The 14,915-nt window shown below is 40.9% G+C and overlaps 3 protein-coding genes across 3 annotated transcripts; 2 read left to right on the forward strand and 1 right to left on the reverse strand.

Moving 5' to 3' along the window:
• Nucleotides 1-7,472: 7,472 nt before the first annotated feature.
• LOC308388971 (interferon alpha-inducible protein 27, mitochondrial-like) lies at nt 7,473-9,567 on the reverse strand (the record flags this gene model as incomplete). Its single annotated transcript, XM_080870041.1, has 6 exons — nt 9,441-9,567; nt 8,726-8,864; nt 8,386-8,513; nt 8,159-8,182; nt 7,924-8,091; nt 7,473-7,594 (listed from the first exon to the last, which is right to left on the reverse strand). Exons 3-6 carry the CDS (start codon nt 8,408-8,410, stop codon nt 7,473-7,475), a joined length of 339 nt encoding a protein of 112 aa, XP_080726167.1. The 5' UTR covers nt 8,411-8,513; nt 8,726-8,864; nt 9,441-9,567.
• A 592-nt stretch (nt 9,568-10,159) lies between these two features.
• LOC308388972 (interferon alpha-inducible protein 27, mitochondrial-like) lies at nt 10,160-11,679 on the forward strand. Its single transcript, XM_080870042.1, has 4 exons — nt 10,160-10,274; nt 10,411-10,440; nt 10,571-10,732; nt 11,380-11,679. The coding sequence occupies exons 1-4, from the start codon at nt 10,265-10,267 to the stop codon at nt 11,463-11,465; spliced, it is 288 nt and encodes a 95-aa protein (XP_080726168.1). The 5' UTR covers nt 10,160-10,264; the 3' UTR covers nt 11,466-11,679.
• Nucleotides 11,680-12,353: 674 nt separating this feature from the next.
• Nucleotides 12,354-14,529, forward strand: LOC308388973 (uncharacterized protein). The gene is made up of 5 exons (XM_080870043.1): nt 12,354-12,870; nt 13,627-13,728; nt 13,816-13,845; nt 13,921-14,082; nt 14,367-14,529. Exons 2-5 carry the CDS (start codon nt 13,719-13,721, stop codon nt 14,450-14,452), a joined length of 288 nt encoding a protein of 95 aa, XP_080726169.1. The 5' UTR covers nt 12,354-12,870; nt 13,627-13,718; the 3' UTR covers nt 14,453-14,529.
• Nucleotides 14,530-14,915: the final 386 nt, after the last annotated feature.

The raw sequence follows: 14,915 nt of genomic DNA on the forward strand, positions 1-14,915 counted from the left end.
TGCAGAGAGAGAAACATCAAATTAAATGTGGAAAAACTCAAGCTTAGAAGACAGGAAGTACCATACATCGGACATCTACTCACAGCAGAGGGGCTGAGAGCTGACCCAGAGAAGGTACGGGCCATCACAGAGATGCCAGCACCAACTGACATAAAAGGGGTGCAGAGACTAGTTGGAATGGTCAACTATTTATCAAAGTTTTACAAGCATCTGTCAGACGACTGTGAGCCTCTCAGACAACTGACGCACAGAGACAGCCTATGGGAGTGGACAGACGTGCAGGAAGATGCATTTAAAAGACTGAAAGAAAAACTAACACAAGTCCCAGTTTTGAAATATTACAGCCCTGAAGAAGAGCTGACGCTGCAGTGTGATGCCAGCGAGACAGGACTGGGAGCAGCTCTGACTCAACATGGAAAACCAGTGGCATTTGCAAGTCGTGCATTGACGCTCACTGAACGAGGTTATGCACAAATTGAAAAGGAATGCTTAGCTATTGTGTTTGGGATGGAGAAATTCCACCAATATACATATGGTCGTCTAGTGAGAGTGCAATCAGACCACAAGCCACTCGAGAACATTATTAAAAAGCCACTGTTACATGCACCTAAGAGACTGCAAAGGATGTTATTAAGGCTGTAAAAATATGATATAACCATAACATATGTTCCAGGCCGCGACATGCTACTTGCTGATACGCTGAGTAGGGCCTACCTGCAGGATGGCATCAAAAGCCAGACGGAGTTGGAGACAGAATGTGTCAACATGGTGGACTATGTACCTGTTTCAACAGAAAGCATGCACAGAATACGAGCAGGGACAAGAACCGACCACACACTACAAATGCTGATAAAAACAATACAAAAGGGGTTGCCAGCCTGTAAGAAAGATGTACCTGTTGAAATAACCCAGTTCCAATCTTTGCAGGATGAACTGAGCACACAGGATGGATTGGTCTTCAAGGGAGAGAGTGGTGATTCCAGAAGCACTGCAGGCAGATATAACCCAGCGAATTCACTCAACACACATTGGCACAGAAGGGTGCCTCAGGAGAGCTAGAGACTGCGTCTACTGGCACGGTATGAACGACCACATCAAAAAGTACATCGCTACATGTGACATATGTCGGTCTGTGGATGCAAAACAACAGAAAGAGACACTAAAACCACACGAGCCGACCACTAGACCATGGACCGAAGTTGGGACAGATTTATTCAACTTTGAGGGTAGGGACTACCTAATAACTGTTGATTATTACTCCAACTTTTGGGAGATAGATTATGTACCTGATACCAAGTCGAGTACTGTGATTAGGAAACTAAAGACTCATTTCGCACGTCAGGGAATCCCAAATATTGTTTTTTCTGACAATGGGCCCCAGTACAGCTCAACAGAGTTTGCCAACTTCAGCCAGAAATGGGAATTTCGACACCTACCTCATCACCTGGCTATCCGCAGAGCAACGGCAAAGCTGAGTCTGCCGTTAAAACTGCCAAACGACTCATGAAAAAGGCGAAATTGGCTGGACAGGATCCATATTTGGCCTTATTGGACCACAGAAACACCCCAACACAAGGTTTAACTACCAGCCCTGCACAGAGACTGTTAAGCAGGAGGACAAGGACACTCCTCCCAATAGGAGACAGATTGTTGCAACCCAAAGTGACTGACAACAAGTTAGCACTGATGAAAAACAGAGAGAGACAAACAAAGTACTACAACAAGACAGCGAAGGACATGGACACATTAAACCCAGGGGACTTGGTGCGAGTCCAACCTTTTGAACCACACAACTTATGGACCAAGGCTAGAGTGTGTAACACTCTGGGAAACAGATCCTATGATGTGGAGTTGGACAACGGCAGAGTCCTCAGAAGGAATCGTCGCCATCTGAGGCGAGCTGTTGAGGTCAAAAAAGACATGTCAGCACATCTCCAGCCTGAGGGGCAGAACATTACTGTGCCGACAAAGAGCAAAGAGAACACACAAAACAGCACTACCAGGTCAGGACGGGTAGTACAACAACCTGGATATCTGAAGGACTATGTATGCAATTAAGGGCTAATCTGTGAGTTATACGCTGTGATTTGTTTACTTGTCAGAGGAAAAACAAAAGAAAAAAAAACAAAACACCTGTGACGACATTTTGAGTTATAAGTTGTGATTTGTTTACTGGTTTGAGAACAGAGCAAAACATCTGTGATAATATTTTGAGTTATGGCTTTGTGATTTGTTTACTTGTTTGGAAGGAAAAAATAAATAAATAAAAGGAAAAAAAATAAGGAAATGAGAAACAAAACGGAAAAAATGAATAAAAGTAATACTAAAGGAAAATAGAAAGAAAGCTAAAAAAGTAAGTGGAAGAAAGAATTTTTTATTTTTGAAGAAAATTGTGTCCAACAAAGAAATGTCATGTCTAAGTTTTGTTCCAGTTGCAAACTGAGTTCTCAATTTATGAATAGTTCATTGTCTTTGTAAAAGAAAAGGGATGTAGCAATGGGAATTGCATTTACCTGTGTGTTCCACCCGGAGTCTAGAGAGTGTAACACCGGAAGGTGAGAAGTAGAGACTCATGACTGGTTACTAAGAGTTTAATAAAAGTTTACCTCGGAGGAGGGAAAGTTCAACCGAGCATCTTGTGGAGTTTATAGAGAGAACAAGATGAAACAAGATGATGTTAATGCAGCACTACGGACGATACCTACAGCCACGATTACCGACACTAACAAGCTGATCTACAATACGGCAGCAGTGATCAGTGAGATGCTTGGCTACAAGTTGAACAGCCACAAGGGGCAGTACCCTCCAAGGAGAAGGAGGCTAGAGGCTAAGATCAAGGTAGCACGGAGGGAGGTTAGCCAACTATCGGAGTTGCAGAAAGGCGCAACTCCGCCTTTGAGGAAGGTGCCTAAGAAGTACAGGAAGCTGTCCATACATGAGGCCTTGGAAACTGCCAAGCAATGACTCACAGCCTTGGCCTCCTCAAGCAGCTGCTTGAGGAGGTACACCAGAGAGATAGAAGGCAGGAGAATAAACCAGCTGTTCTCCACAGAACCAGCCAAGGTGTACTCTCAGTGGCAAGGGAACAGTAAGAGAACAGCACCACCAAGGCTGGAGACGGAGCAATACTGGAAGAGAAGGAGAAGAAGGATGCAACCCATAACGGCAATGCTCAGTGGCTAGCGGATCTGAGGGCAGACCACAGCGACCTCCCCGAACAGGGTCCAGTAACCATCACAGTGGCAGATATCCAAGAAGGGGTCTCCAGTATGAAGAGATGAACAGAACCAGGCCCTGACATAGTTCACGCCTACTGGCTGAAGAAACTGACTGCACTCCACGAGCGTCTGGCAGCACAAATGAACCAGCTGCTAGTTGACGAGAGACATCCAGAATGGCTAACCGAAGGCCGGACAGTCCTGTTCCTCAAGGACCCCCAGAAAGGACCGGTCCGTCCAACTACCGACCAATAACCTGCCTCAGCACCACGTGGAAGCTCCGGTCAGGCATCATAGCGGCTAAGATGAACAGGCACATGGGTCAATACATGAGAGCAAAACACCAGCTACTGGCAGACCAAGCAGTCAGCCGAGACTGCAGGACCAGACTGACCAACCTGTGCACTGCCTGGATTGATTACAAGAAGGCCTATGACTCAATGCCCCACACCTGGATCCTGGAATGCCTAGAACTATATAAGATCAACAAGACCCTGAGAGCCTTCATCAGGAACTCAATGGGGATGTGGCGGACAACACTGGAGGCCAACCTCATGCCCATAGCACAAGTCACCATCAAGTGCGGGATCTACCAAGGAGATGCTCTGTCCCCACTGCTGTTCTGCATAGGCCTGAACCCCCTCAGTGAGATCATTAACAAGACTGGCTACGGATACCGACTACGGAATGGAGCAGTTGTCAGCCACCTCCTGTACATGGATGACATCAAGCTGTATGCCAAGAGTGAACGAGACATCGATTCACTGATCCACACTACCAGGATATACAGTAATGACATCGGGATGTCATTTGGGCTGGAGAAGTGTAGTCTGATGATAACAAAGAGAGGGAAGGTAGTCAGAACTGAGGGGATCGAGCTACTAGAAGGCAATATTGCAGACATAGACGACAGTTACAAGTACCTGGGGATCCCGCAGGCGAATGGGAATCATGAAGAGGCTGCTAGGAAAGCTGCAACCACCAAGTACCTGCAGAGGGTCAGGCAAGTCCTGAGGAGTCAGCTGAACGGTAAGAACAAGATCCGGGCTATCAACACCTATGCCCTGCCCGTGATTAGGTACCCAGCTGGTATAATAAGTTTGCCAAAGGACGAGATAGAAGCCACTGACATAAAGACAAGAAAGCTCCTTACCATGCATGGAGGGTTTCACACCAAGTCCAGCACCCTGAGGCTGTACGCTAAGTGGAAGGAAGGGGGCCGGGGACTGGTGAGTGTCAGCACCACAGTCCAGGATGAGACAACGAACATCCAAGAATACATTGGATAAGATGGCCCCAACTGACCGAGTGCTCAAGTGAATACCTCAGGCAGCAGAAACCCAAGAAAGAGGAGGGAGACGAGGAACCATCGTGGAAGGACAGGCCCCTGCACGGTATGTACCACCGGCAGATAGAGGAGGTGGCTGATATCCAGAAATCCTACCAGTGGCTGGACAAAGCTGGACTGAAAGACAGCACAGAGGCACTAATCATGGCAGCACAAGAACAAGCTCTGAGTACAAGATCCATAGAGGCTGGGGTCTATCACACCAGGCAAGACCCCAGGTGCAGGCTGTGTAAAGATGCCCCTGAGACAATCCAGCACATAACAGCAGGGTGCAAGATGCTAGCAGGCAAGGCATACATGGAACGCCATAACCAAGTGGCCGGCATAGTGTACAGGAACATCTGTGCCGAGTATAACCTGGAAGTTCCGAGGTCAAAATGGGAGATGCCCCCAAGGGTGGTGGAGAATGACCGAGCTAAGATCCTGTGGGACTTCCAGATACAGACGGACAAAATGGTGGTGGCTAACCAACCGGACATAGTGGTGGTAGACAAACAGAAGAAGACGGCCGTAGTGATCGATGTGACAGCAACATCAGAAAGAAGGAACACGAGAAGCTGGAGAAATACCAAGGGCTTAGAGAAGAGCTCGAGAGGATGTGGAGGGTGAAGGTAACGGTGGTCCCCGTGGTAATCGGAGCACTAGGTGCGGTGACTCCCAAGCTAGGCGAGTGGCTCCAGCAGATCCCGGGAACAACATCAGAGATCTCTGTCAATCATTTTTGTAACTTGGTCCTCAAATCATGCTTTAATCGGAGTGTCTGTCTTCTACACATAAAAAAATAAATTTTAATTCAGACTATTGAGTCAGTCTAATTTGGCACAATAGGAAACATTTGAAGGCCAGTTTGTGTTTATTCAGTGTGTTAATTTTCATATTTCACAGTCACGTTGAGGTTACACACAGTTGAGATCATCCTACCCGCTGCTCCACCAACACTTCCAAACAATGCAATTGCTGAGAAAAACAGAGATGATCCAGTAATGCTGCACTAATGAATTAGACTAACTATTCACTTTAGCTAAAGTTATTAAGTTAGCTAAAGAGTTGGGATGCTGTGTAAGACATAAATAAAGCTAAAACACAAAGGTTTGGACACCGTTTTGCATGTTTCCCTACTGTAGGGGTCTCTGCAAGCATACAGAGGGGGTACTCTGAGAGGGTACAAGATGACAACTTTGGAATTCTACTAGAAACAGTCGATCATATTTGTTGTCAAAGCTGAATTCAGGGCAAACTACGCTAAATTAGCGTTTTTAGCTAACAGCTACAATAAGCATAACAGTTACTGTACGGCTATCTTTTGTTAACATGACGCTTGTTCTTATACATGTAATACATTTATTACCAACCTGAGAGTTTATCCGCTGGTCATTCGACATGACGAATGACTTCTGAAGTCTTAATTCAGCTCAAGACACTGTAGATTCCCGTCAGTAACACTTTCGGTCCACTAGTAAAACGTAGTTCTATTAATCTGCGCTTGAACCGGAACCGGATGTAAGTTCCAAAAAACTGAATTTTGGAACTGAAATTGAATTGTAGAACTGAAACTGAATGGTGAGAAGTGAAACTGAAATTATTCGAGAGCTGAATTTTTAAAGGATAAAATGCAGTTTCAAAGCAAATCAATTCATTTTCAAAATATAAATTCAATTTCAATTTAGTGATGATCATTTTCAAACCATAAATTCAATTTCAAATTAGACTAATTCAAATTCAGTTTTCAAAAGCATTTATTCAAGTTACAATTCAGATTCAATCGGAGCAATTCAAATTCAAATTGAACTTATTCAAATTCAGTTTCTGATGGCACAGATTTCTGCCCATACGCTTGCCACGAGTTCCCAGAATCCTTTGCGGTTCTACCCGTGAATGGCGTCACATTTTCAATCTCTATATAATATGCATGTTAAATTTTATATTTGGGGTAAAATATCAAGTCTTTTCAAGTAAACCGGTTCAAGTCCAATTCAAGTCCCAGGTCATTGGTGTAAAAGTCCAAGTCAAGTCACAAGTCTTAGAACATTTTTTCAAGTCAAGTCTAAAGTCATAAAATTAATGACTCGAGTCTGACTCGAGTCCAAGTCATGTGACTCGAGTCCACACCTCTGAAAAACAGTATCCTGTAACTCAGCCAGGGTTGCTCTCATGGTCAGTAGGACAACACATTATTTGGTAAAGGTTAGAAAATAGGGAAAAATCGTTAGTGCTGAGAGGCTGGGACTAGTTTGGGGCACTAATGAAGGGATAGTTTAGTGCAAACTATAATTTCTCCCCATCAGTTTTAACCAGTTACACAGACGCACATTCTCATATAAAACTTTGTATACTGCTAAGCCAGGTTACTCTCTCTTGGGAAGATTGGCTGCAGTTAACTGCCTGTGGTTTTCTGAACAAAAGAGATCTGTCAGTGTTCCTGGGTCATTGTCCCAGTGTTTTTCAGTTTTGGACTTTGTCACTGTTTCCTGTTTTATTATGTTAGCTCCGACCTGTGTGCGTTATCTTTTGTTCCACTTCCTGTGTTATTACTTAGATTTAGTTCAGCTGTGTGTATCACCTTTGTTACGTCCCTCTGCAGCCTCTAATCTTCTCAGTGTGTTCAGCTGGTGCTAGAAAAGGCCCTAATGCTTTATTCATCTGGTTCCTGAATGTAAAGGAGGACTATTCATGGGCGAAGCTTCATTATATTCCTTTGCTGTTGTCACTGCAGTTGTGTGACATCACAGTTATGTCAAACAACCACCAGAATCAAATCAAATCAAAATGTTTTTTTAAATGTTTTTGTAATTTAATTCTCAAATCATCCTTTAATCTGAGTGTTCGACATTCACACATAAGAATAAAGTTTCATTCAGGCGATTGAGATTTGTCACAGCAGGAAACATTTATAGGTCAGTTTGTGTTTATTCTCTGTGTGAATCTTCATATATCACAGTCACGTTACACACGGTTGAGAGCACCCAAGCCACTGCTGCTCCAGCACTGCCAAACACTAAAGTGGCAGCCCATGACAGACCTGATGCACCTAAAGTGAAATCACATTACACACCATTAGCTGTTTGTTATACTTGTTCAACATGTGCAAAGTTTTAATTCTTCATAAAATAATTTATGATGTACATAAATTATCTTACTCATGAACCTTTATTTATAGAGATGTGTCCAAGAAGAGCATTTCATATCTTTGACACTTAGATAAACAGCAACAGTCAAAGTGGACTAAAATATTACAATTTCTAATTTTTCTGGCAGTAATCCTGCTCTATAAGAAAACATGTCTATTTGTTTGGTTGCGGATTTTTTTACACACATTTAGAGAGAGAGAGAGAATATGTAACAAATTATCCAGTTTACCCCAGGACTGCAAGATTGCTATGACAGCTGCTAGAAGTCCACCTCCACCACTGCTGACGGCAAAAATTGACATTAGTTTGGCAGCGATGGAGCCTGCTGCTATTCCAGCTGCAGTGAACCCCAGTGTAGCCAGAATGGCAGGCGTCAGAATCACAACTCCACCAGCTCCTGGATAAAAAAGTTTATATTCATATATTCATATCAAAATTATGCTGTGGTTAATGTGATGGCATACCTGCAAACACAACGACCGCCTTGCCTGTTAATGAAATACAAAAAGATTTCAAATAAAATCTTTACAATTATAAAAATAATTCATATCCACTGCATAATGTGATAACACTGTTATAATATATATATATATATATATATATATATATATATATATATATATATATATATATATATATATATATATATATATATATATATATATATATATATATATATATATATACTCACATATCTCTTCAAAGCTTGTGTCCATGCTTTCAATGATAACACTAAGACACCGAGAGCTCAACTGCAGTCATGGAAAGCTGATCCATGTCTTTTACTTTTTTTTTTTTCAAGAGTTGACACTCCCATTTCTGAAAGAACAATACACACTAGACAGGGGAGGAGCAGCATGATGGGTTTTTTTTCTAAACAGTAACATATTCATCTTATGATTGTGGAAACCACATAAAGAATGAAAGAAACATTTCTTTGCAATGATCCAAATAATCTCATTGCAGTAACAATGGGCTCTGCACAATAACAAATTATGTGTAGTAATAACTTCATTATTATAACAACAAACCTGGGGCAGCACGGTGGCACGCTGGTTAGCAGTGATGCCTCACAGCAAGGTCCTGAGTTCAGTTCCACCTTTCTTTCTGTGTGGAGTCTGCAGGTTCTCTCCAGGTATTCTCCCTTCCTCCCACAGTCCAAGAGCTCAACTGCACAGTCCAAACATATGCAGTTAGTGGGCCTAGGTCAGTTGGAAAGTCTGAATTGCCCATATGTGTGAATCTGACTATGAACGATTGTGTCTATGAGTTAGTGATCCCTGAGATCCCTCAGTACCCTGCCTCTTGCCCTAAAACAGGGGGGGTTATTACATAAAAACACTTGCAGTTTCTCTGTAGCAAAGACTTAAACCTTTAAGTGTTATAGTCATGATTGTTGATTGGCTTCTTCTCCACATTTTTATAACAGCACTACTTTCTACACTGCAGTACCTTTTAAATAATGCTCACAAGGATATTGAATCAAAATGTGTTCCAACACACAACTTTTACACCCTTTTGTTTATAAGTCTGTAGATGAGGATGTTAGAGCTCCATGAGACAGACTTAAAGCCTATAAACCATCATTTATATTAAGGTTGACATTTTTTAAGCTTAAACTGTGTTGATTCACATTAATGTCATGAGGAATGCCGAGCTTTGCTATCATGAGAAAATAAATGCACACAACTTGTTTTGAAAGGAGAAAGAGAAAGACAAAGTCCTGTTCCTTCAATCATCACTTACCTGAATGTAAACTATGCCGGTATGTCATGGGTATGTTTGCAGTATGGGCGAGGTTTAATGCTGTCGTCATTGCAGTGGTGTGACAATCTTTGAACAACTACAAGAACCATTTCTTATGAACTGAAACTTTTGTGCAACAAAATAAATACACAACAACCAAAGTGCTTGTTTAAATCAGGTCACCTAAGACATTTCTTGTAAGGCAATAAAGACGTTTCTGTTCTGGTCTCCATGAAATGTTCCAGTTGTGACATTAAAAATCCAGCACTTTCAAAAATGTGCTTGGATGCATGTTGGTGTCTGTCTCCACCTGAGGAAGAACTTTTTGGCCTCTAATTATTTTAAATGTGTAATTTATTTTCTCTGAGGAAGGTCAGAGGTTTAAAGAAGTGCAGTATATCTGCCGTCCTTACAGATCTGCCAGTGATCTTTTTTGCTCCCACACATAATACAGAAACATTTTCAGTGACCCAAGTAACGTTTATATATGCTCCCTGTGATAAGGTTGTTCTTGTTTGTTTTCATATTAAGCAAGTGATTTAACATGAGGATTAAAACAGAAAGAAAAACCTTTGAAATAATCCATGTGTAAAATCCGTAATAAAGATGGCATTAAATAAATGAGTAAATATGTCAAACCCCTGAGATCCAACCTCACAATCACTTGTTCCATGATGACTAAAGAAAGTTTATTTACATCACAGACCCAGTGACGCCCATTCTAAGAGTTTCATTTTCCGGGAAAACAGCTGATCCTCACACTCCTATATAAGTCCAGTCGTCCAACACAGTCCAGGCTTAGGCTCCTGATCCTGAGTGCAACAATGGGTCTGTGTGAGTACAGCTGCCTTTTTCAAATCATCTCTACATCATATAAGTTCATGATTGTAGCATCACTGAAAATGTCTAAATAGTTCAGGCTGAGCTTTGGTAAGATGTTTTTTTTTTCCCTTTCTTTCTTATGTTTCAGTGACAGGCTTAGCGATCGCAATCGGAGCAGGTAACAAACCTCTTTGTTTATTTATGTATTTTTACATCTAACACTCATAGGTGAAGTCACACATATCATACATGTATTCATTTTAAAACATCCTGATGATCAGTAACCAGGTGTTTCTTCCTGTTGTCAGGTGGAGCAGTGGTCTCTGCTCCTATTGTCCTGGGGGCTGTAGGTTTCACCTCAGTTGGTATAGCTGCAGGCTCCTACGCTGCAAGCATGATGTCTGCAGCTGCTGTGGCCAATGGAGGAGGAGTGGCAGCAGGAAGTGCAGTGGCTGTTTTGCAGTCAGCAGGTAAAAATAAATAAATAAATATTTTACCAGTGATTACTCAAAAACCTTTATTATAAACCTGAAAGATCCCAGAAACAATAACATGTGACTGTGCTGCAGTGAGGATAATACGACGGACTATTAGGTCCACGTAAAGAAAAAATATTATCAATCATTTTGAGAATAAAGTCGAAATGTGGAGATTACAAGTGTCTGAAGAAAAGCTCCCACGGTTGCTACTGTATGTCATCAGAGTTTGTGAAATTGTGCTTCAGAATCGGTTTTAGTAAGAAAGAAAGAAATGATTTTTCTTTAAGCTCATAAACACAGTGTGGTGATAAGTGTTAGGTTGTACAAAAAGCTGGTAATGGACAGATGCGAGGTTATCGATGGTTACATCCTCGTGCAATAAAGAGGATGAATGTTGTATCACAAGACGGCTGATCAGTTTGTTTCACTAACTCATCTAAATAAGGAATTTTCTTTAGCGGATGTAGCGCATGTGGCAGTTTGTGTTCAAACAGTAATGTCCATATCAACAACTTTTTTCTTGTGGCTCTAATACTCCGTCGTAGGATAAACCCTCCCCCTCTCCTCTGCAGCTCAGTTACTTCATCTAACTGCTCGATCAGCTGTCTGGTGTTCTGAAGCCTGTTTTCTCTCTGCAGGTATGGCAGGTCTGTCTGGGGCCGCCACCGCAGCCGTGGGTACTGTTGGAGGGGCTGTTGGAGGATTGGTGGCTGCTCTCATCTGAGACCAGGAAATTATGATAATCAGAAAGAAAAAAAATAGTAATAAATGACATATTTACTGCTGCCAATTGGAAACAGTTGCAATAGTATCAGCGCCATGCTTCAGTAAAGCTTGGCTGAAATGTGAGTGCTGGTAATGCTGTGGTGTTTTATTACAAAACACATGAACACGGTCAAATTGTGCAACTTTAAATAAAGCCCTAATAATGAAAAGCATTTTAAAGTTGTGTTCTGGTTATTTTTATTATTTTGTTTATATTTTATTATTCTATTTATGTTATCTGAAAATACTAAGACATGTATCATTATTTTTAATTGAGTACCAAAGCTGACATATTTGGTTTCTATAACTGGCAGAAATAAAGCGATCACCAAAGCTTGAAGTGAAGTCAGACACACTGAGTGTCGCACATGATACAAATTCTACTTGTAAGCATAAATTATTTGGATTTATTTTCTCACTGCATTATTATACTGATAAGAAAGTGATATTTTGCCATCTGGTTATAAATAGATGGTCTGCTAAAAAACTGATTACAACTCATTTAAACTATGGGTAATGACGTCGTTGCATTTAATCATGCAAATCTCTCATGATTGAAATCAACGCATTTTTTGTTTTATTTTATTTTATTTTATGCTATATAGAACTTTCCTGTCAGAAGCTACAGCCACAATGATACTGGTTTCTTTATTTATACACGTAACCCCTTCATAAACGAAACACAAAAATACAGATACAGTTTGTGTTGCTCTCTGTCGCCCTCGGTTGTTCAGCTCTGAACATAAGGTTTTGTTACTGAGGAAAGGAAACCTTGCTTGCTATAAAAATCAGCCCATTTCAGAGCAGACGCAGGACAGAGGAGCTGTCATGATCTTGGGTCCTTTTGACCCAGCGTTTTGTGTTTTCTCTTCGCGATTTTGGTTCTGTTCTCTAATTGGTGTTTACCCTGTTCCCCCCGTGTGTTCCTGTTTTATTGTGAAGGTCTGCGTCTTATGTGAGTGTTTTCAGTTTGCCTCCCTGGTCTCGTCATGTTAATCACTCCCAGCTGTGTCTCCCACCTGTGTGTAATCTCCCTGTGTTCTCTGATTGTATTTAAGTTGTATTTTCTGTCTTGGTAATCGCTGGTTCGTCTGTGTTGTTTCCCCTCGCTCTCCCTGTATGTATTTCTCCGGACCTCCCTGCATCCTCATTCTGGTTTGTCTTATTAGTTTACCCAGTTTAGGTTTCCGGTTTCATGTTTTGTCGCCACCGCTGTTTGTACTCACACCCCTGTAAATAAACACTCATCTGCACCAGAGCTGCCGCATTTTGGGTCCTATTTCATATTCCACACGGCTTGCCCCAGCAAACCGTGACAGGAGCAGTGGCAGCTGGACGTGTGGTGGCTGTTTTGCAGTCAGCAGGTAAGTTAATACTTAGATGTTTCATTAGGATTTTAACTTGTAACAAAGAAAAAGTTCATGAAAACATCATAATCTTAGATTAGATAATGACACTATGCTCTATCATTATAATAGTACATATAACAATGACATAATCAATGATCTAATTAATGATAACAATAACTGTGAATAATGATTCAATTCATTTTAATTTTATTTATACAGCACTAAATCACAAACACAGTTGCTGAGTAACTGAGTCCCAGGGCTGACATACTTGTTATACTTGCTATAGAAATAAAGCGATCACCAAAGCTTGAAGTGAAAACACAAAGTCGGACACACTCGAGTGTCGCACATGATACAAATTCTACTTGTAAGCACAAATTGTTTGGATTTTGTTTTATCAGTGCATTATTATGTACTGCTAACAAAGTGACATATTACCATCTGGTTATAAATTGATGGTCTGCCAAAAACTAATTTCCGACATTTAAACTGTTGTGAATGACACACTGGCGTTTAATCTGATGCAAATTTCTCATGAACGAAATCAAAAATTATTTATTTTATTTTATTTTATGCTATAAAGAACATTTCTTTCAGAAGCTACAGCCACAAAGACACTGGTTTCTTTATTTTATACATGTGACCACTTCATAAATCCTACTAACACCACGGCATTTACCAATATAAGCAAAGATAAGAAACACAAAAAGTAAAGAGAAATGACTCTCCAGTTTGTGTGGCTCTCTGTCGCCCTCTTTTTTTTTTCAGCTCTGAACATAAAGTTTTGTTTCCGAGGAAAGGAAACCTTTCTTGCTATAAAAATCAGCCCATTTCAGAGCAGACGCAGAGCAGATAAAGACATGGACCCCGGTGAGTCATTTGAGTTGCTGTGCATGGATCGTCTTTGATTTAAAAAAATTATGGAATGTTAATGTGTGTTCTTATGTTGTGTTGTAGTGACAGCTGTGTGCAGTGCTGCAGGAGCAGGTAAGCACTTTATTCAATTTTAACTCATTTGAATCAAAGCCCGATCCATGTCTGATCCATGTCTTCTTCCTGCAGTAGGTGCCGTAGTCGCTGCTCCTGCTCTTCTGGGAGCTGCTGGTTTCACCTCAGCAGGAATAGCTGCAGGCTCCTACGCTGCAGGCATGATGTCGTCTGCTGCAGTTGCTAACGGAGGAGGAGTGGCAGCTGGAAGTGTGGTGGCTGTTTTGCAGTCAGCAGGTAAGTTAATACTTAGATGTTTCATTAGGATTTTAACTTGCAACAACATGCAAAAAGACAATTTTCATGAAAATATCACAATTTTAGATTAGATAATGACACTATATTGTATCATTATGATAATAAATATAACAATGACATCATCAATTGTATCATTAATGATAACGATAACTGTGAATAATGACGATGATAATGATTCAGTACACTGTGATATCAGCAGGACTGAAGTTATATAGGCACAAAGTATAAGTATTTCTCAGCTTCTTTGTGTCATGGTGCTGCAGGTGCAGCTGGTCTGTCAGCTACTGCTGGTGCTGCTGTAGCTGGTGCTGGAGCAGCAGTGGGATGGCTGGCGAGTTTCATCAGCTGAAAATCATGAAGAACTCATATATTTGCTTTACCCATCTTTTTATGCCTAAAGACGAATAAAAATACTTAAGAAAAAAATCCTGATTGAAGTTGTCATAATTCATGCATGAAAGGCTTAAGTATTACATTAATAAAAAGATTTAAATTCCAGGTGATCTCAGCAATAATATTGTTTTTTTTTAGCCGTTTGTAATACTAACTGTACTGTTAAACTTATATATAACAAGGACAACACAAGTTCTTACAGATGGACGACTGATGAGGCAGGTTTAAGAGTGCAGTCAGAAATGAACATAACTGCCATGTGTTATGTGTTTAGTTTATCTCTCTTTTAGTTTACAGTTAAAAGGAAGCCATTTTATCCAAAAAATCCAAATCCAATTTAAAAACAGAAGGTTTCCCCAAAGTGCTGTACAGAAACAAAAGGGTAAAACACAAGATAAAACCACTGACACTCACATTGA

This window comes from Rhamphochromis sp. 'chilingali' (assembly GCF_963969265.1).
Source record: "Rhamphochromis sp. 'chilingali' genome assembly, chromosome: 21".
NCBI lineage: Eukaryota > Metazoa > Chordata > Actinopteri > Cichliformes > Cichlidae > Rhamphochromis > Rhamphochromis sp. 'chilingali'.